Source organism: Nematolebias whitei, chromosome 1, assembly GCF_014905685.2.
Source record: "Nematolebias whitei isolate Nwh7 chromosome 1, NemWhi1, whole genome shotgun sequence".
Lineage (NCBI taxonomy): Eukaryota > Metazoa > Chordata > Actinopteri > Cyprinodontiformes > Rivulidae > Nematolebias > Nematolebias whitei.
The window spans coordinates 4,906,076-4,926,440 of record NC_056498.1 but is presented as its reverse complement, the minus strand read 5'-3'; the positions used below and the strand labels follow the sequence as shown (position 1 = coordinate 4,926,440).

The following is a 20,365-nucleotide window of genomic DNA, read 5'->3' as shown; positions in this document are numbered from 1 at the left end:
CTCTGAAGACCTTCATGGGACAGGAACTGTTATTTCATTGATTTGAATCCAGAAATACAAATTAGCTCATCCAGAGACTTTCTAATTGTATCCTGAAGTAATCAATTGAAAGAACACTCTTCTTTTTATATTATCATTACTATTTTACAATATCTTGATAAATCAAAAGTGTGTTTAGTTCATACCATTTCTAAATGTTGAACCACTCATTTTAAATCAACTGTGAAACAGTATTAATGATTGTTTTTTTTAATCCTCATTTAAATTAGAAATCAAGTTAAATGTCTATTTACAAAGTAATTATGCATTTTGATCTTCTGTCTGAATGAGAAGTAGTGATGTTGGTCAAAAGTCAGAGACAGTCAGAAAGAAGTTGTTAGAACGGGCTGTATTGTTTTTAAACCTAGCAGACAGTAAATAAGAGCAACTGGCACCTACAAAGTTTCTCACTTCTTCAAAACATTTCCCTGTCTGTACTAAAAGTTCCTAATCATTCCTGCTGTCCTCTTTGTAGAGGTTGGCTCCTCTACCCCTCCCTTCTCTGTTGTTTGTGTTCTCTTAATTATCTCTCCACAGCTGCTGCTCATTACCTGGACCAGGTGGAGGAGCTATTTAAGCTGGAGCTTCACTCCAGATCAGTGCCAGAGCAAAGTTCTACCAAGCTCCATGTTCCTGTGACTACTGGCTGGCTGACTTCAAGCTCCTTATCAGTCTCCATGCATGACAGCAGCGTTTTCTCCTCCTCCACCTTCACTCCCGTGTGCCTCACCTGGTTCCTGGTTTCTCCTCACCTCCACCCCGGCTCCCTTGGTGATTTTTGTAAATACACTTGTAAATATACTCACCTGATCCCACCGTGGATTGTTGGATTTGGATCCTGTCTCCTGTTCACATGCTCCTGGAACAACAACGACAATGGATCCATCCTGAGTTTAAGTTTACCAGCTACACCTGAACCAATAAATATATTGTTTTTTACCTCAAGCTGTTTACTCCTTGCTTCAAACCGTTCGCCTTTGACATCACCCACAGACCTTAACAGTTTGCTCTGGCCACAATATGTCAAAGAACGGTTTGAATGCTGATCAGGTCACCCTTGAGGAGAGGGTAAGGAGAAATGAAGCTCTCTTACAGGAACTAATTGCCCAACACAAGACTACACAGTCGAATCTGGAAACGGTGGGTGGAATGATTCAGTCCATCGGCAATAGAATGGGAACACTAACTCCACCCACGCCGGCCGTCTCACCACCATCAGCGCCGCCAGCGCAAAGCACTGCCCGCTCGGAACAACCCCGTGAGCCGGAGATTCGGCCGGCCGCAGTTTTTGAAGGTAACCCGGAACAATTCAATGGTTTCCTCCTCCAATGTGAACTAGCATTTGCCCGTTCTCCTTCTCTGTTCCCAAACTCTGCATCCACGATCACGTATATCGTTACTTCGTTGAGAGGTGTACCTCTTGAATGGGCTCAAGCCTACCTCCAGTCCCACCCTGTGGCTTCACTATCATTTAACGATTTTATTAAGGATTTCAAGAGTGTGTTTCATGTCCCTGTCCACCAGGAGGAGACGTCCCGCCATCTGTTGGCTATGAGGCAGGGTCAAGCTACCGTGGCTGAATACGCCATCCTCTTCCGGGTTGCGGCGGAGAAAACCAGGTGGGATGAGGTGGCACTTAAAGGAGTATTTTCTAATTCACTTTCTGATCAAATAAAGGATCAACTGGCGCTTAGAGATGAGCCGGAGACGTTGGATGACCTCATCAGTTTGGCGATCAAGATTGATAATCGCCTTCGGGAGAGGCGGGGCCAAGCTGAACCGATGGCTTCCGGGTCAACTTTTCCTCCAGCATTTTCCGCTATCAAAGAACCCACGTCACAACCAGGTACCACTCACTATGACTCCGAGCCTGAACCAATGCAGATCGGACGAACCCGACTCACGTTACAGGAGAGGCAACGACGATTGGCAGCACGTGAATGCTTCTACTGTGGGAAGAGAGGACATTTTGTGCGATCTTGCCCGAACAAGTTAAACTCCAACACTCACCAGCCATTCAGGGGATCCTGGTGAGTGAGGCTCGTTGTGCCCCTGATTCACGCTTTTGTCTTCCTGCCAGAATTATTCTTCAGCAAAGACACTATGCCATTGAGGCCCTCATTGACTCTGGAGCAGAGAAAAACCTTATTTCTCAGGATCTGGTGGAAGAACTTCAAATTCCTACTAGAAATCTTCCTTACCCCATTCCGGTGGCTGGAGTCACTGGAAAGAACATCACCACTATCACCCAGGAAGTAACTGAATTACCATTCATCATCTCCAGCAATCACAGAGAACTGGGTGAGTTCATGGTTTTTCATTCTCCCTCACCGCAGTTGATTTTAGGCTATCCATGGTTGGTAAAACACAACTCCATCATTGATTGGCAGAAGAAAAGGATCAGTGTTTGGAGCGAATATTGTTTACAGAACTGTTTAAGGTCTGCTGGTTTTCTGTCAGAGACAATAAAGGAGGTGACCTCCTCTCCACCTGATTTGTCAAAGGTACCCAAGGTGTACCATGATTTGGCACCTGTATTTTGTAAAAATAAAGCGTTATCCTTGCCTCCACATCGCCCATACGACTGCTCAATTGAACTGTTGCCAGGAGCCCCTCTCCCTTCGAGTCGCCTGTATAACCTCTCTCGGAGCGAAAAGGAAACCATGCAAAATTATTTAGACGAATCATTACAATCCGGCATCATTCGCCCTTCTACGTCTCCATTAGGGGCAGGGTTTTTCTTTGTAGATAAAAAGGACGGTTCACTCCGCCCGTGTATTGACTACCGAGGTCTAAATGCGATAACCATAAAGAACAAATACCCACTTCCGTTAATCAACTCAGTACAAGAACAACTTCTTTCTGCCACTGTTTTTTCAAAGTTGGACCTTAGAAACGCTTATCACCTTTTGAGGATCAAGGAAGGAGATGAGTGGAAAACTGCATTTAAGACCCCTTTTGGACATTTTGAATATTTAGTCATGCCATTCGGACTCACTAATGCTCCTGCAATTTTTCAGACTCTCATCAACGACATTCTCCAAGATCTGATCAATAAATTTGTGTTTGTGTGTCTAGATGATGTTCTGATTTATTCTACCGACATCCAGTCCCACCAGACCCATGTTCGCACTGTACTACAACGATTGTATGAAAACCGACTTTACGTCAAAGCTGAAAAGTGTGAATTCCACGTAACCTCTGTCTCTTTCCTTGGTTTTATCTTTAACGAGGGACACTACCACACTGACCCTGAGAAGGTCCGAGCAGTTCTGAAGTGGCCGACACCTACGGACAGAAAGCAGCTTCAGAGGTTCCTGGGATTTGCAAACTTCTACCGCCGTTTTATCCGGAACTACAGTCAGACGGCAGCCCCTCTCACCCAACTTACATCCACGAATTACAAATTCAACTGGACCCCCGAAGCCGACCAAGCCTTCCGTGAGTTAAAGCAATGTTTTTGTTCTGCACCCATTCTTCGTCACCCAGACCCCCAAAGACAGTTCATTGTGGAGGTGGATGCATCGGATATTGGTGCTGGGGCGGTCCTCTCTCAAAGGGACCCCCACGATAATAAAACTCACCCATGTGCTTTCTTTTCAAGACGTTTTTCTCCAGCTGAACAGAACTACGACGTCGGAAACCGTGAGCTGTTGGCCATAAAACTAGCCCTCGAGGAGTGGAGACACTGGTTGGAGGGGGCCAATATTCCATTTATCATTTGGACCGATCACAAGAACCTAGCGTATTTACAGGACGCCAAGCGCCTTAACCCCCGTCAGGCCCGGTGGGCATTGTTTTTCACGAGATTCAGATTCACCATCACGTATCGCCCTGGTTCCAAGAATGTTAAACCAGATGCGTTGTCTCGACAATTCTCCATTTCCAACCGAGAGAAGGGAGACTCTGGGATCTTGCCACAAGCCTGTGTGGTCCGAGCTGTCACCTGGCCCATTGAACAGGAGATCAAGAAGGCTCAAGTTCAACAACCTGATCCTGGGGGGGGGACCACCTGGCACCATTTTCGTTCCAAGGAGCGTCATCCACAAGGTTTTGGATTGAGTTCATTCTCATCACTTCACCTGTCATCCCGGCATCAATAGAATGATTGAATTCACCAAGAAACATTTCTGGTGGAAGACATTGTCAAGTGACATAAAGGAATTTGTCAAGGCCTGCTCCACTTGTTCCCGAAATAAGAACAACAATCAACCACCAGCGGGTCTACTTCATCCACTACCAGTTCCGGACAGACCATGGGCAAACATCGCTTTGGACTTCGTGACAGGTTTGCCACCTTCAGATGGGAAGTCCGTAGTCCTCACTGTTGTGGACCGATTCTCTAAAGCTGCCCATTTCATTGCACTCACAAGACTCCCTTCGGCTTTTGAGACGGCCCAGATTCTTCTACAAGAGGTTTTCAGGATTCACGGCTTACCCACAGACATTGTATCGGACAGAGGCCCACAATTCATATCCCAATTATGGAAGGAGTTCTGTAAGTCCATCGGAGCCACTGTAAGTTTGTCTTCAGGATACCATCCACAATCAAACGGACAGTCAGAGAGATGCAACCAGGAGTTGGAGGCCGTCCTTAGGTGCGTGTCTGAGAAGAACCCATCTGACTGGTCAAAACACTTACTCTGGGTGGAATATGCGCACAATACCCTAACCTCATCCGCTACTGGCCTGACACCCTTCGAGGTTTCCCTTGGATACACGCCCCCACTATTTCCTCTGTTGGAGACTGAAATCTTGGTTCCATCAGTCAAGGACCACATGGACCGATGCAGAACAATTTGGATTCAAGCTAGAGAGGCACTGTCAAGGACTGCCGGACGGAACAAGGAATCAGCTGACAGACATCGCTCCAAAGCCCCAGACTACAAGGTAGGCCAATCTGTATGGCTCTCCACCAGAGACATCCGTCTAAAGGACACCTCTCGCAAGATGGCCCCCAGGTACATTGGTCCCTACACTATCGACAAAATCATAAACCCCTCTGCAGTCAGGCTCAAGTTACCGCCATCCATGAAGATCCATCCAACTTTCCATGTTTCTAATCTAAAACCAGTTTCAGTCAGCCCACTCAACCCTCCCACCAACTCCCCCCCAACCCCTCTATTGATCGACAACCAACCGGCATATAAGGTCAACCGTATCCTGGATTCAAGAAGACGGGGTAGGGGTTTCCAGTTCCTAGTCCATTGGGAGGGTTATGGACCTGAAGATAGGTCATGGATCCCAAGGTCTTTCATCCTGGACCCCAGTTTGATAGAGGCATTTTTTCGAGACCATCCAGAGAAACGGATGATGTCATCGTCCTGAGACGATCGTTAGGGGGGGAGGTACTGTAGAGGTTGGCTCCTCTACCCCTCCCTTCTCTGTTGTTTGTGTTCTCCTAATTATCTCTCCACAGCTGCTGCTCATTACCTGGACCAGGTGGAGGAGCTATTTAAGCTGGAGCTTCACTCCAGATCAGTGCCAGAGCAAAGTTCTACCAAGCTCCATGTTCCTGTGACTACTGGCTGGCTGACTTCAAGCTCCTTATCGGTCTCCATGCATGACAGCAGCGTTTTCTCCTCCTCCACCTTCACTCCTGTGTGCCTCACCTGGTTCCTGGTTTCTCCTCACCTCCACCCCGGCTCCCTTGGTGATTTTTGTAAATACACTTGTAAATATACTCACCTGATCCCACCGTGGATTGTTGGATTTGGATCCTGTCTCCTGTTCTCATGCTCCTGGAACAACAACGACAATGGATCCATCCTAAGTTTGTTTACCAGCTACACCTGAACCAATAAATATATTGTTTTTTTACCTCAAGCTGTTTACTCCTTGCTTCAAACCGTTCGCCTTTTACATCACCCACAGACCTTAACACTCTTGACTTGTAGTGACCCTCTAACATCACTGGAACCACCCCCTGTTGGTTGTTTCAACCAATCAGGAAGTCCTGAAGTGACGGGAAACGAGAACTCTTTAAAAGTCCACACTTCCTGGAACTTCTGGTCTTCAAGTCGTCTTCTGAGTCTTCAGTCGAGTTGGGGTCTTCTGCAGTCTACTGAGTTGAACTCAGTCTTTGATGGAGTCTTCCACTCCTGAGTGGAAACTCTGACGGACCCACAGCCTCGCTGTGAACTCACCCGGGCATAATGCCCTACAACCTCGAAGGGAGCTGGTTCTGTTTAACGGAGTAAACCACACGACTTCTGACGATGGCCAGCCGCTCTTACCAGAGATGCTGAAAGGTAGCGTGCAAGGGACATCTAGACCGGAGCTGATCCATCATCTGCAAAGGTAAAGAGGCATCACGAGTTGTCGCGCACTAAGTGTACCGGAGGTTTGAGCTGGTGTTGAAAGAAGCGTGCTAATTCTGGTAAACAAAACAGACACCTCCCCTTCACCCATCTTTCTCTTCACCCATCCTTCCTTTAAACTATTCAATTTTGCCAGTACTCTAGATGCCCTCAGAAATGTCTTGTTGTCTTATTAGTGAAGCGTGCCAAGTTTTATTAATCAGAACCAGATCAGCTAATCACGTGTACATGTTTTGATGTTAAATTTTGATTCTGTTAAATAAATGACCACATTTATTCTGATGGGTCAAAGGAAATTGACGTCTCATGTCAGTGATTTAAACACTCCACTCACAGTTACCTCGTCACATGACTGAAATTTAACTTGAAAAAGAGAGAACCCGTTATTTTTAAATAATTGTAGTGGAGGTGCAGCAAGCTGACCCTGACACCACTACACCGCTGATGTGTTGGGTTTGTTACGCGTCACCACTGACAACCCGGAAACGTGGGCTGAACCCGGAAATGTGGGCCGGTGTTGTGCCAAAAATCGATTGGCTGCCAAATGGTGGCCGCTGGAGCGTGCAAGGGAGGACTTTAACAAGAATTTAACAAGATTAACACTTAAAAACAATTATTTGTTTGCTCCAAATTATAGTAAAGGTGTGTCTTAGTCCAACTTGTGCTTAAAAAAATTCACTTTGACGGTCAAATCAGCTGCATTTCAAAAGCCTGTAGCATGAAGCTACACTGCTCTAACTATGACCCCTGACCCTTATTCATCTTCCAGACTTACCATGAATCGTGTTCTTTAAAGTTACATTTGACTTCAATAATGTCTGGTGTTTTTCTACACATTTCCTGTCCTTGTTCACAGAGTCAGCTAAAGTCCAGTGTTTTCCCTATCATTATACAAGCGGGGCGCCACGCCCCGTCAACAGAACCGAGGGCCCCGTCTACGGAATCCAAACCCCCCCACCCCAAACCACCTGTCTGCACTGACATAATGCTAAACTAGCGGCTCGCAATGCAGGTGTGCTAGCTAAAAAGCTAAAGGCAGCCTCTTCAGTCATGCTGAATCCTCACGCTGAACACACCCCACCACTCAAAACCTGTGGGTACAAACAGCGCACAGCTCAGATGTGTGTCTGTCTCTCCTCCCCCGACCCACCCCCCCCAAAAAAAAAAACCCTGTCGGTTCAGACAGCGCGCAGCTGAGATGTCTCTCTGTCTCTCCTCTCACACACCCTACTCTAAAACTGTAAAACTGTCAGGGCAAACAGCGCGCGGCTGTCTCTGTGTCCCCCAACCCCCTCTAAAACTGTTGGTTTAAATAGCGCGCTGCACAGCTTTGGATGTGTCTCCCCCCCCTCCCCCCGACAAAAATCACGGACGAGATGAGCGCCCCGCCATGGAAAGTTATCTAGGGGAAACACTGAAGTTTGACTAATGTTTATCTTATTTTTCCTATGTTTCTAAGAAAGAAAAACAAATCATTAATGAAGTTTGTTTTATTTGATTAACAAAAGTGAACATGAATAATTTTGACTGTTGTTTTCAATCATAATGAAATCATGTGAAATATTACAATGTGAATAACATATTTCTCTGTTCTGTTTTTCAGAAAGTGAATATTCCTTCAGAGACACCTGTGAAAATGTTTTTTGAGCTGGAAGCTGTTTTCTTCAGCGGGGAGGTCACGGTGTCCCTGAGAGTAGTCAAAATAATCCTGAGCAGAGAGCTGTTGTTTTGCACAAAGTCTCTTTGTGTGAAAAGCAGTTCGCCTTGGACCCCGAAATGAGCGGATCATTTTGGACTCCCGATGCGGAGAGATCGTCTCCGGACCCGAACCGGAAGGCGGTTCGTCTTTGGGCCCGATCCTAGAGGTCGTGCCATGGTCCACTCGTTCAATTCCTGAGCAGATAAACATGTCGCTCAAATTATAATTGTTAGAAGTTTAACTAACTGTAGAAGATGAAGCCTTTTCTCACTGCAAGACTCACGTTCTTGGCTTGAAGTCCAAACTAGCAGAAGGTTGCAATGGACGGCACCTTCTCATCAGCTGTTGCCCTCACAGACCCCTGAAGCTGTCACCATGACAGTCAGCTACCTTGGGCAGTTCCTGGCGAGTCCTCCTCATGGTGTCCCTGGTCTGATCCACCAGAGAACCCCAAAAAAACGAGTGATCTGGTGCCTTCAACACTGACCCGGTAAGGAGCAGAAACCTAGTAACATGATGCAACTCTTGGTCTGGTTATGCTATTTTAAGCTGATGCAACTTGGAAAATCATTTCCTGGCTTGCAGTGATGATAAATGACTTAATCTGATCAGATTAAATAACTTATTTCAACCAAAATCCTAAGTAAACTATTTATTAAAATAGTCAAACTTTGTCTAAATTCATGCAAGTATAAAACTGAAATAATTCCTGCTCAAAGAGTCAATTTTGGCTTAGATAAGAGAATTAAGCCTTGATTGATTCATTATTATTGTTTGTTTATTATTGTTGTTGATTTTTAGTTTGATTATTTTTGTAATAAAACTTCAAAGACAACTTTGGTCTCTTCATTCAGATGAATATTCATGTGTTCTGGTATAAAACTCCCTGTAATTAACAGATTCTACTTCAGTGACTGAGTTCTGATTATTAAAGGGTGAATATATTAATTAAGTTGTTGTTGATCACTAAACTGACCAGCTGGTGCTCCACTTTAACAAGAGATAAATACATAAAATAAATGTAATGGGAGGGGAGTGGAGAAAGTGTCACCCTTCCTCCTCCATCTCTCACCCTTCTTATTGATACATGTTAAAGGTCAAGGTTAATTTCCATAAACTATGGTTGTTAAACAAATCAATCATTTAAATGTAAGAAATAATTCCCAATAGTTGTTTAATTTATTTATTTATTAACCTTTATTTAACCAGGCAAATCCCATTGAGATCACAGATCTCTTTTGTAAGGGATGCCTGGGCCTGAAGGCAGCCTAACATGCATGTTTTTGGACTATGGGAGGAAACTGGAGTACCCGGAGAAAACCCACGCAAGCACGAGAAGAACATGCAAACTCCACACAGATAGGCCCCAGGTCCAACTGGGGATTGAACCCAGGATCTTCTTGCTGTGAGGCAACAGTGTTAACCACTGAGCCGTCGTGCTGCCCATATATAGCCAAATAAACATAGCAAAATTTTACACTGAAGTGTGTGTGTTTTATTTATAACATCTGAATATTTCATATAAAAGAACTCACTGTAAAGAGGTTAATTTGAGTTAATTAAACAATAAGATTTGCTGAAACTGACGTTCAGAATTTTTCTCTCAAAGCTTTGAGAGTGGTGCCCCTTCAAAATAAAATTCATAAATTTTTACAATTAATCCTTCCCACTACAATATTTTCGGTCAGAATGAGTGAAAACGGTCATATCTCAGCCAAAAATTGGTTTATAAATATGGGAAAAAAATCTATAAATACATTGCTTCGGCCTGTAAGTCGCAGGGCATGCAAATTAAGCAAAAAAAACACGACTTATAGGGCGAAAAATATGGTAGTAGGTAAAAATGGCTATTAATGACACAATCGGCTTGCCATAGCCTGCCACCTTCGTTCTGCTCACTTGGAGAAACCGTCAAATCAGCTTCATTTTGCAGCGCCGCCCCGGCAAAATGCAGCTAATTTGACCAGTGAAGTGCATTTATTCAGTAAAAGTTCAACTGAGACACACCTTTGCTATAAAGTCGAGCAAACAAATACTGTAATTGTTTTAGATGCTTATGTTGTTAAATTTCGAAAAAATGTGCAGCGTTCCTCCTTCCTAATTTCCTCCGTCTGTGCGCTCCCAGAGCACAGAGGCAGCAAATACTTTTGAAATACAGCAGATTTGACCGTTGAAGTCCTTTTATTAAGTAAAAGTTTAACTGAAATACACATTTACTATAAAGTCGAGTGAACAAATAAATGTTTTTAGGTGGTTTTCTTGTAAATTTTGAAGAAATGAGCAGTGACTCATCTCTTTGTGCGTTCCTGCTTCTGTGAATCAGCTTTTGAAATGCAGCTGATTTGACCGTCAAAGTGCATTTATTAAGTAAAAGTTTCACTGAGACACACAACTTTAATATAATTTCAAGCAAACAAATAATTGTTTTTAAGTGTTAATCTTGTTAAACTCTTGTTAAAGTCCTCCAGTGCATGCTCCCGCGGCCACCATTTGGCAGCCAATCGATTTTTGGCACAACACCAGTCCACATTTCCAGGTTGTCAGCGGTGACGCGTAACAAACGCGACGCATCAGCGGTGACGCATAATAGATGTGACGTATACGGAGAAGCAACGTATTTAAAACACTGGAAAGATTCAAACTTGATATTGACTACTCTTGCACATTTTTGTGAACTACACATGGTAACAATCTCTCATTTATTCTATCAACGTAATCATGCAAACGCATTGTAGACAGATGTACAACAACTCATGACAGAAAACTGGATAAATAATTCAACTTACAGAGAAATACATTATATTATGCTTCGACAATAAGGATATGGACAAACACTTGATCTACTTCACCCAACTTCTACTTCTCCTGGGAAAATTCCACATTCACAAGAAAAAGTGGTCAAACTCCAAACCAAACATGACCCACTTCAGCAGAACTTCACTGATACAGCACCGCTGTTCAAGGACTGGAAAACAAAACAATGAAAACCATCTCAGTTCTAGAAAAACGTGTGAATTTATCTATATAACTGGTAAATAGATTGTTCGTATCTTTTTAGACTTTTTTACGTTGTGTACCATTGTATAATTATAATGTTCTTTTCTATACTTGTATACTATTACTTTTGTACCTGTTAATACACCCCTGGTAGACACTTGTTTGTTAAGTTGATAAAGTTTTGTAATAAAAAAAAAAAGGCAACGTATTTATGGATTTTTCCACTTTATTAGACATTAGTGATGGATCCGGCAATACCGATGTGTCGGCGCATGCGTCGAGCTCAGAGCAAAACCCGTGTCGGTCAAATTCATAAATTCGTCAAGAATTATGAAACAGCTTCAAACCAAAAGAAATATTTCTGTCGTGTGGGACCATTTTGATCTCATATCGGAAAATAAGCTACTTGTTTTAATTTCCGTGCTGGTTCATGTTCTTTGAGTTTCCACTTGATCTAACTGAATTCAAATTCATTTCAACGCCACTCTTGGTTTACCATTTATATTATTTTCTGCAGGTTAATGTTGCATTTGTTTGACAGAGCTTTCATAGTTAAATAAATCCGCCTCCTCAATGCTGAGGCATGATACTCATTGTGCGGCGGCTCGCCATGCTTTATGGTGGCTCTCGTGACAGGTTACAACAATACCCCATCACAGCCAGTACATTTTTAAAACGTGCTGGCTCATTACGCAATAATTGTGCATGTTGGCTCGGCTTCTATGATGCGGTTTCACGAATCATACTGCACAAAGACAAAATGAGAATGCACTATATAAAATTGTGTTAATCTACTTGTTGAGGAGGAGGCAGGTCTGACCGGTCGGTAGAGGTAAAAAATAAAATTTAAAAAGTCCTGTTAACTTCAGATGGATCAGCTGATCATTACCGGCCGCGCACGTCTGTGCACCTTCTGTCATCTGTCGTGAAGGAAGTAGCAGAAATACAGGGCCGGTTCTAGGCATGGTTACATGAGGGGGCATCTTCATCCATACACATATTACATCATATTCATTGTTGAGCATGGACTTGGGTATTCATTGTTATTGTTGACTTGTGTGTTTTTTATGGGATTGGAGTAATAAAAGCAGAAATTTTTACACCTGTGAGTCAACATTTTCAACCATGAACACTATCAAGCAAAAAGAGAGAAACCGACTGACCCATGCTCATCTTGAATGTCTCACTGTGGCTGCAACAACAAATTACAAATACAACATGAAGAAAGTCAAGGACATGCAGCACAGCTTCTCATCTCAGTACTAAGGTACATTTTGTTTAAACAGATAATGTGCTGGCTGTGTTTCTTTTTTGTTCATAGGTGCGTTGTTCTATTTTTTTTCTTTGAGTGACTTTGGGTGATATTGTGGCTCTCCCCTTGACTTTGATCTGTCAATATGTCTATTTTGGAAAAAAAATAAATAAATTAAAAAAAATATATATACATATATATATATATATATATATATATATATATATATATATATCATTGCATTATAGGGCCAGGCATGAGAATGAAGTGCCAGATACATCCAGGGTAAACTCAGGTATACAACCATTCTACAACTTACTCACAGTTGCTTTATTGATAATTAATTCCTACTGATTTATTCTTTATCTCATTTCTAGACATCAAGCTTCCAGGAAGCTGCTGGATGAGGCTCTGCTGAATTTCATCCTGAAGGACTGTCAGACAAACTTTTTTTTTAATTTTTGAATAAAAATTTGTTAAACAAAACAATCCCAGTCCACAAGCATCCTCATTCACAACATGTTCACTTATATTTTCACGTTATTTTTTTATTTTTATTTTTTTCATTTAGCCTTTATTTATCCAGGTTAGTCTCATTGAGCCACAAGAACTCATTTTCAAGAGAGACCTGTTTAGGGAGCACATGGTGGGGGTTAAGGGCCTTGCTCATGGGCCCAGAGTGGGGCGAATGAGGGTGGGGGCAAGTGTGGGTGTTTCACCTACCCCACCCACAATTTTGATGTTGTCGGGGCCGGGGCGTGAACCGGCGATCTTCGGATCACAGGCCCACCTCTCTAACCTCTGCGCCACCACTCCCCCGGTAATGGTTATGATACATGCTCACATTATTTATTGACTGTATCTAAAAAGATCAAAGATATTTTAAATTTAAATGAAAATATGAAATAATATAAAATACAATTACTTAAATTATATTATTGTATGCAGTAGGTCATCAAATCAGTGTCAGATGAGTCTGTCAAATAAGTTGCCTGTGAGGATGTTTAAGTTCCAGCAGGTGTCGGTATGCAGTGACACAGTATCGACACAGTTTGGCAATGTGTTGAAATGCTTCATGACGCCTTATCGACCCATCACTAGTAGACATATTTGAAATGATGCGACTTATAGGGCGGTGAGACGTGTACGGTGGAAAATACAGTAATGTGAGAAACTTATAAAATTGAAAGTGAAATTTAGTAAATAAAATAAAATAAAAATTAAGATTAGTAAAATTATTGTGGTAAAATTGAGTGTGGTTGAAGCTGAGAGTCACTCACAATGACTGACTCCATTTGCGATTCATTGTGTGAGATCTTTGCTTAAAACTTTGGCGTCAACTGTCTGTTAGCAAAATATCTCAAAGTATAGAATGGATTTTAATTAATCTTCCAAAAGCTATTCATTTGCTATGATGTGGTGGTATCAGACCTACAGTGGGGAGAACAAGTATTTGATACACTGTTGATTTTTCAGGTTTTCCCACTTGCAAAGCTTGTAGATGACTGTAATTTTTATCATAGGTACTCTTCAACTGTGAGTGATGGAATCTAAAACAAAAATCCAGAAAAATACAATGTATGATTTTTAAATAATTAATTTCCATTTTATTGTGTGAAATAAGTATTGGTGAGAAGGCAACAACAGTTGGTGCAATTATTAGAAAATGGAAGAAATACAAAATAACGGAAAATCTCCCTCGGTCTGGGGCGCCATGCAAGATCTCACCTCTTGGAGCATCATTGATCTTGAGGAAGGTGAGGAATGAGCCCAGAACTACACGGCAGGACCTGGTCAATGACCTGAATAGAGCTGGGGCCACAGTCTCAAAGAAAACAATCAGTAACACTCTATGCCGTCAAGGATTAAAATCCTGCAGTGCACGCAAGGTGCCCTTCCTCAAGCCAACGCATGTCAAAGCCCGTCTGAAGTTTGCAAATGACCATCTGAATGATCCAGAGGAGGAATGGGAGAAGGTCATGTGGTCTGATGAGACAAAAATAGAACTTTTTGGTTTAAACTCCACTCGTCATGTTTGGAGGAAGAAGAATGATGAGTACAACCCCAAGAACACCATCCCAACCGTGAAGCATGGTGGTGGAAACATCATTCTTTGGGGATGCTTTTCTGCAAAGGGGACAGGACGACTGCACCATATTGTGGGAAGGATGGATGGGGCCATGTATCGTGAGATTTTGGCCAACAACCTCCTTCCCTCAGTAAGAGCACTGAAGATGGGTCGTGACTGGGTCTTCCAGCATGATAACGACCCAAAACACACAGCCAGGGCAACTAAAGAGTGGCTCCGTAGGAAACATCTTAAGGTCCTGGAGTGGCCTAGCCAGTCTCCAGACCTGAATCCCATAGAAAATCTTTGGAGGGAGCTTAAAGTCCGTGTGGCCCAGCGACAGCCCCGAAACCTGAAGGCTCTGGAGGAGATCTGTATGGAGGAGTGGGCCAAAATCCCTGCTGCAGTGTGTGCAAACCTGATCAAGAACTACAGGAAACGTCTGATCTCTGTAATAGCAAACAAAGGTTTCTGTACCAAATATTAAGTTTCATTTTTCTGGTGTATCAAATACTTATTTCACACAATAAAATGGAAATTAATTATTTAAAAATCATACATTGTATTTTTCTGGATTTTTGTTTTAGATTCCATCACTCACAGTTGAAGAGTACCTATGATAAAAATTACAGTCATCTACAAGCTTTGCAAGTGGGAAAACCTGAAAAATCAACAGTGTATCAAATACTTGTTCTCCCCACTGTAAGTATCAGGTTGTTTTTATGAGTATGAGTACCTGGTATGGATCGGTATCGGTTTTGATACCGATCCATACCAGGTACTCGTACTCATAAAAACATCCCGATACTTTGGATTGATACCACTTTTATGCTTGGTGATGTCATTTCCTCCTCCACACTGTAAGTGACGGAGGACAAGAAATATTAAGACAACAGACTGTTTGCTGTGTTCTTAATTAAAACAAAGTGTTTCTAAAGTCATTGTCATGTTAAAATACAAATTAACTACTCTGTATCAGTACTCAGTATTGGCAAGTACCCAACATGACGTACTTGTACTCAGTCTGAAAAAAAACATATTGGGACACCCAAATTTGGAGTCAATCCAATTCAAGATGGCCACCACAGCTAATCAAAAGTAGCCAACATAAAAATGACAGCAACTCAGTCATTTTTACAGATATATATATATATGTATATATATATATATATATATATAAAAGTATTGTTGTGGTAGTAGCCGAGTCATTCCCAACACATACTCTGAGTGTGATTTCTCCCAATGCAAGCTTATTTTCAAGGCTTGACCAATCTGGGTACAACTCCTGTTCCCAACTAAGATGATGTTAGATTCAACTCTGGCATGAAGAGCAGTTGGTGACGAGTATTTCTCTGCAGCTTTGTGTCAAAATGAACCCACTTTTAAAACTGAGACCTCAGGGGTCATTTGGGCCCAAGGAAAGCAGGAGGATTGACCACTAAAGAAGGAGGACTCGATCAAATGTAAGGAGAACATGAAAGTGAAATGCCGCTGACCTGAGTTCTGCAGATCTCTCCAGGTCCGTGACATCAGAGAGAAGCTGTTGGCCAGAGGCTTCACCAGACCACCAAACGGAGGGTCAGCCACCATCACCACCTTCTCCCCATCCCCCTCCCTGAGGAAGGCATCCAAGACCGCACTGGAGGCCTGACAAGACACAAACCCCCATCATCCAGAGCCAGAACCAGAAAGCTTTACTCTACATTCAACAGAACACTCACCTGTCCATCAAAGAAGTAATGGTTGAACATGTTGTAGTGACAGAACTCTTCTTGACTGTAGAACTGGGCATACCTGAAAAAACACACAGATCAGATTTATGTGCTTTGAACAGCACTGTCTGAGGAGCGGGCCCAGAAAACAAGTTTTGACTTATCTAATATTAACACACACGAACTTCTCAAGCTGTGTACCCATATGTCTGCAGGCTGCAGCTTGTAAAACAAAAACACGCCATCTTGGCACACATCCCAGTGTTTCCCCTACATTTTTTGCCTTGGCAGGGCGCTTATCTCTTCTGTGATTTTTGTCGACGGGGACACGTTGTGTTGCACACACTGTTTGTACTAACACTTTGTATTAACAGTTTGTATTAACAGTTTTGTACTAACAGTTTGACCCAACAAGAGTGGAGATGGCTCAGCGTGAGACAAAAAGAGCGGTACCTCTGTAGCATCTGTATTGTGCATTGCTAGCTTAGCACTACGTCAGTGTCGGCAGTTGTTAACCGGGGGGGGGGGGGGGGGGGCAGTTTGGTTCAGTAGGCAGGGCGCTCAGTTCTGTTGACATGGCGGGGCGCCTTGCTTGTAGAATGATAGGGAAAAACACTGCATGCTTAAAGAAAAAACAAAAGGGATGTCACGTAGAGAGCTCAGGTAAGACAATATTATTTAAAAACAAATTAAAATGCTAAAATTATGATTTGGAGTGTGGCTTCTCTGCAGCATGAAATGAGCTTTAAAGAGATCGTCACACAGAGGATAACATCAGCCAATGCCAAGGGATTAAAAAAAAAAAGTCAAACACCCGTTTTTGAGTGGCATCAGTTATGTGCAAGTTCTGAATAAGTTACCAGCAGGATGACATACAAAAGCATTAGCTGTCTTACACCAGTGTTAGCCATGTCAGTGTATGCCGATGAGCTGATGATAAGTTATGTATAAGTTTCCGGTACACAACAGGTAAGTTAAGCACAAGTTCACATGCTACATGCAAGTTACTCTGAAGTTGACATACATTGTTAACCAGCTAGTCAAATGCATAGCTTATGAGAAACTTATTTCTAATAGATCTGTAATTTATGTTAGACGTGTTCTCAACGTGGCAGCACGGTGGTGCAACTGGTAGAGCTGCTGCATCTAAGCGCACAGGTTACCCTGGTTCAAATCCCGGTCCGTGGGCCTTTCCGGGTGGAGTTTGCATGTTCTCTCTGTGCATGTGTGGATTTTCTCCAGGTACTCCAGTTTCCTCCCACAGATCAAAAACATGCATGTTAGGCTGATTGGTAACTCTAAATTGTTCCTAGGTGTGAGTGAGAATGGTTGTTTGTTTGTTTCGTTTGTCTCTATGTGGTCCTGTGATGGACTTGCGACCTGTCCAGGGTGTACCCCGCCCCTCGCACAGTGATTATTGGACATGGGCACCGGCGACCCCCGTGACCCAAAATGGAAGAAGAGGGTAAAGATAATGGATGGATGGATGGTGTTCTCAACGTTTAATGACATATGCAGATGAGGTGAAGGGGATGAGAATGAAGTTTGAGTGTGTCAATCATGGCTCCTTGATGCGGTTTTCTAGATCACAGATTTGTTTGAGGTGTGTAGATCAATGCAGAATTACTGACAGGAGGTGCAGAGAGCTGCCTTTATAAATCTAATGTCACCTGATAGCCACAATCCGCTCCAACATGCTCTGCATTAAGTTCAACATAAATTACACTAATGTTGATCATAAGCTCTGCATAAATAAAAAACTCTGCCACACCCCGGTGCTGCTTCCTTTCAATGCCTACCTGTTTGTTTTAAAACAGATTTGAACGTTCACACAGGTGATCGGGTCTTTAGTTACCATACTGTAGTATGTCAGGACAGCTTTGCTGTGGACACACTACCAATTAATTATTCTTAAAGCTAGTTCAAGCACAAAGAATATTGATTGTTTAATTACAACGGATTCTTTTCTTTTTCGAGTTAAATTTCTGTTATGTGGCCAAGATAACTTGTGAGTGGAGTGTTTAATCAGTGACATGAGACGCCATTTTATCTTTGACCCATCAGAATAAATGCGGTCATTTATTTAACAGAATCAAAATTTAACATCAAAACATGTACACATTGATTTGCTGATCTGTTTCTGATTAATAAACTTGGCAAGTTAAAATAACAAGACAACAGAACATTACTGATTGAGACTGATTCATCTCTGAAGGCAACTAGCTTGATTTACTGGCCAATAGAAAAGTTTAAGAGAGGAGGAATAGATTTAAGGAGTAAGTTTAGATTTAAGGATGAAAGTTATGTGTTGAACCATAACATGGCACCCTTCCTCCGACATCCAGCTCAGCCCTCCGGTACACTTCAGGACGTGCAGCAACTTTGTTACCTTAGCAGAGGATGCATCCACTCCGGAACAGAAGTCCATTGGTACGCTCCCTTTTCAGCGTCTTTGGTTAGAGTAGGTGGGGGTCATCAGAAATCGTGACGAAGTACTTGGTTCAACCGAATAAGCTTCCTTAGGAGTTGAGCTTTTAATGCTCGGGTTGAGTCACAGCCGAGGCAGGCTGTGACTACGCTGGACTGGAGAGACCCTTGGCACATGGTCAAATCCATCCACTACTTAGCTGAGTCTCATCTTCGACTGAAAGTTCCAGCAAGACTGGAAGGTCTAAGACTCGTGAAGACTTCGGAGAAGACGGACTAAAGACTTAATAGTTCCAAGAAGTGTTGCCTTTTAAAGGGGTATCCACTTCCTGTTACATGGTACTTCCTGATTGGTTGAAACAACCAGCAGGGGTGTAGTTCTAGTGATGTCAGAGGGTCACTAGAAGTCAAGAGACAGCAGGAATGTTTTTAAAAACGGTTAGTACAGACAGAGAAATATTATGAAGAGGTGAGACAAAGCAGGTGCCAGCAGCTCTTATTTACTGTCTGAGAGTTTTAAAACTCTCGGACTTTCGACCGACATCAGGTCCACTACCCTCATTCAGACAGAAGACTAAATGCACACTTACTTCGTAAATAGGCATTTAACTGTATGATCAAAGTCTAATGATGTTTAAAAATCATTAATACTGTTTCACAGTTGATTTAAATGAGTGGTTCACTTCAACATTTAGAAATGGTATGAACTAAATACACTTTTGATTATCAAGATATCTTAAAATAGTACTGATAATGTAAAAAGAAGAGTGTTCTTTCAATTGATTAATTCAGGATACAATTAAATATTCTCTTGATGAGATCATTTGTATTTCTGGATTCAAATCAATGAAATAGCAGTTCCTGTCCCCTGAAGGTCTTCAGAGACAGATTGATGTCGGAGGCCTAGTTCACTACAATACCATACCATACCATTTTATTTATAGATCACTTTAAAACAGCGACAGGGCCAACCAAAGTGCTGTACAAACAGAAGCAAACAGGCAAAGCACACAGCAACATATAACATAACGTAAAATCTAAATATAGAAACAAAATAATAATAAATAGCAGATAATAACATAATGACTAACACAGTGTGATACATAGAGGTTCAGCACAGATCATACAGTGTTGAAAGCCAGGGAATAGTAGTGGGTTTTTAAGCGGAATTTAAAAACTGTGAGGGAGGGGGCCTGCCTGACAAGCAGAAGTAGCTCATTCCATAGTCTTGGGCCTGCGGCAAAGAAGGCCCTGTCACCTCTGTGCTTAAGACAGGTTCCTGGAATTGTGAGACGGAACTGGTCCGCTGACCTCAGAGAACGCGGTAGGACATATGGCTGCAGCAGATCAGTGAGATAGGAGGGGGCAGAACTGTTCAGTGATTTAAAGATATACAAGAGTATTTTTAACTGGATTTGAAGGTGAACCGGTAGCCAGTGCAGTGAGGCCAAAACTGGTGAAATGTGCTCTCTTTTGCCTGTACTGGTTAAAAATTGGGCTGCCACATTCTGGACCAGTTGTAGTCTAGCAATGGAGGTCTGACCGATACCAAACAGGAGCGAATTGCAGTAATCGAGCCTAGATGTTATGAATGCGTGTATTACTGTCTCCAGGTTATTTTTGGACAATATGGTGTAGGGTAACATATATCTGATATATATTATCCATAAATTAAACGGATTCATTCATTTTTCTGGACTGAATAATATCGTGCATTGAATTTAATAAATGTAACGTGAGACGTTAATTTTCTTTGACCCATCAAATGAATGCGGTCATTTATTAACAGAATCAAAGTTTAACCTCAAACATTTACATTGATTTGGCAAATTGATTTCAACACAACATAAT

General features: G+C 42.3%; 1 protein-coding gene across 1 annotated transcript in view; it reads right to left on the bottom strand.

The window, feature by feature from the left end:
• The window catches only part of zcchc4 (zinc finger, CCHC domain containing 4), a 129,252-nt gene that overhangs the window by 53,711 nt on the left and 55,176 nt on the right, over positions 1-20,365 (bottom strand). Inside the window, exons 6-7 of the mRNA XM_037682083.1 lie at positions 16,097-16,169; positions 15,872-16,022 (exon numbers count right to left, since the gene is read on the bottom strand). Coding sequence (XP_037538011.1) covers positions 15,872-16,022; positions 16,097-16,169 — 224 coding nt within the window. The remainder of the gene's footprint in view (positions 1-15,871; positions 16,023-16,096; positions 16,170-20,365) is intronic.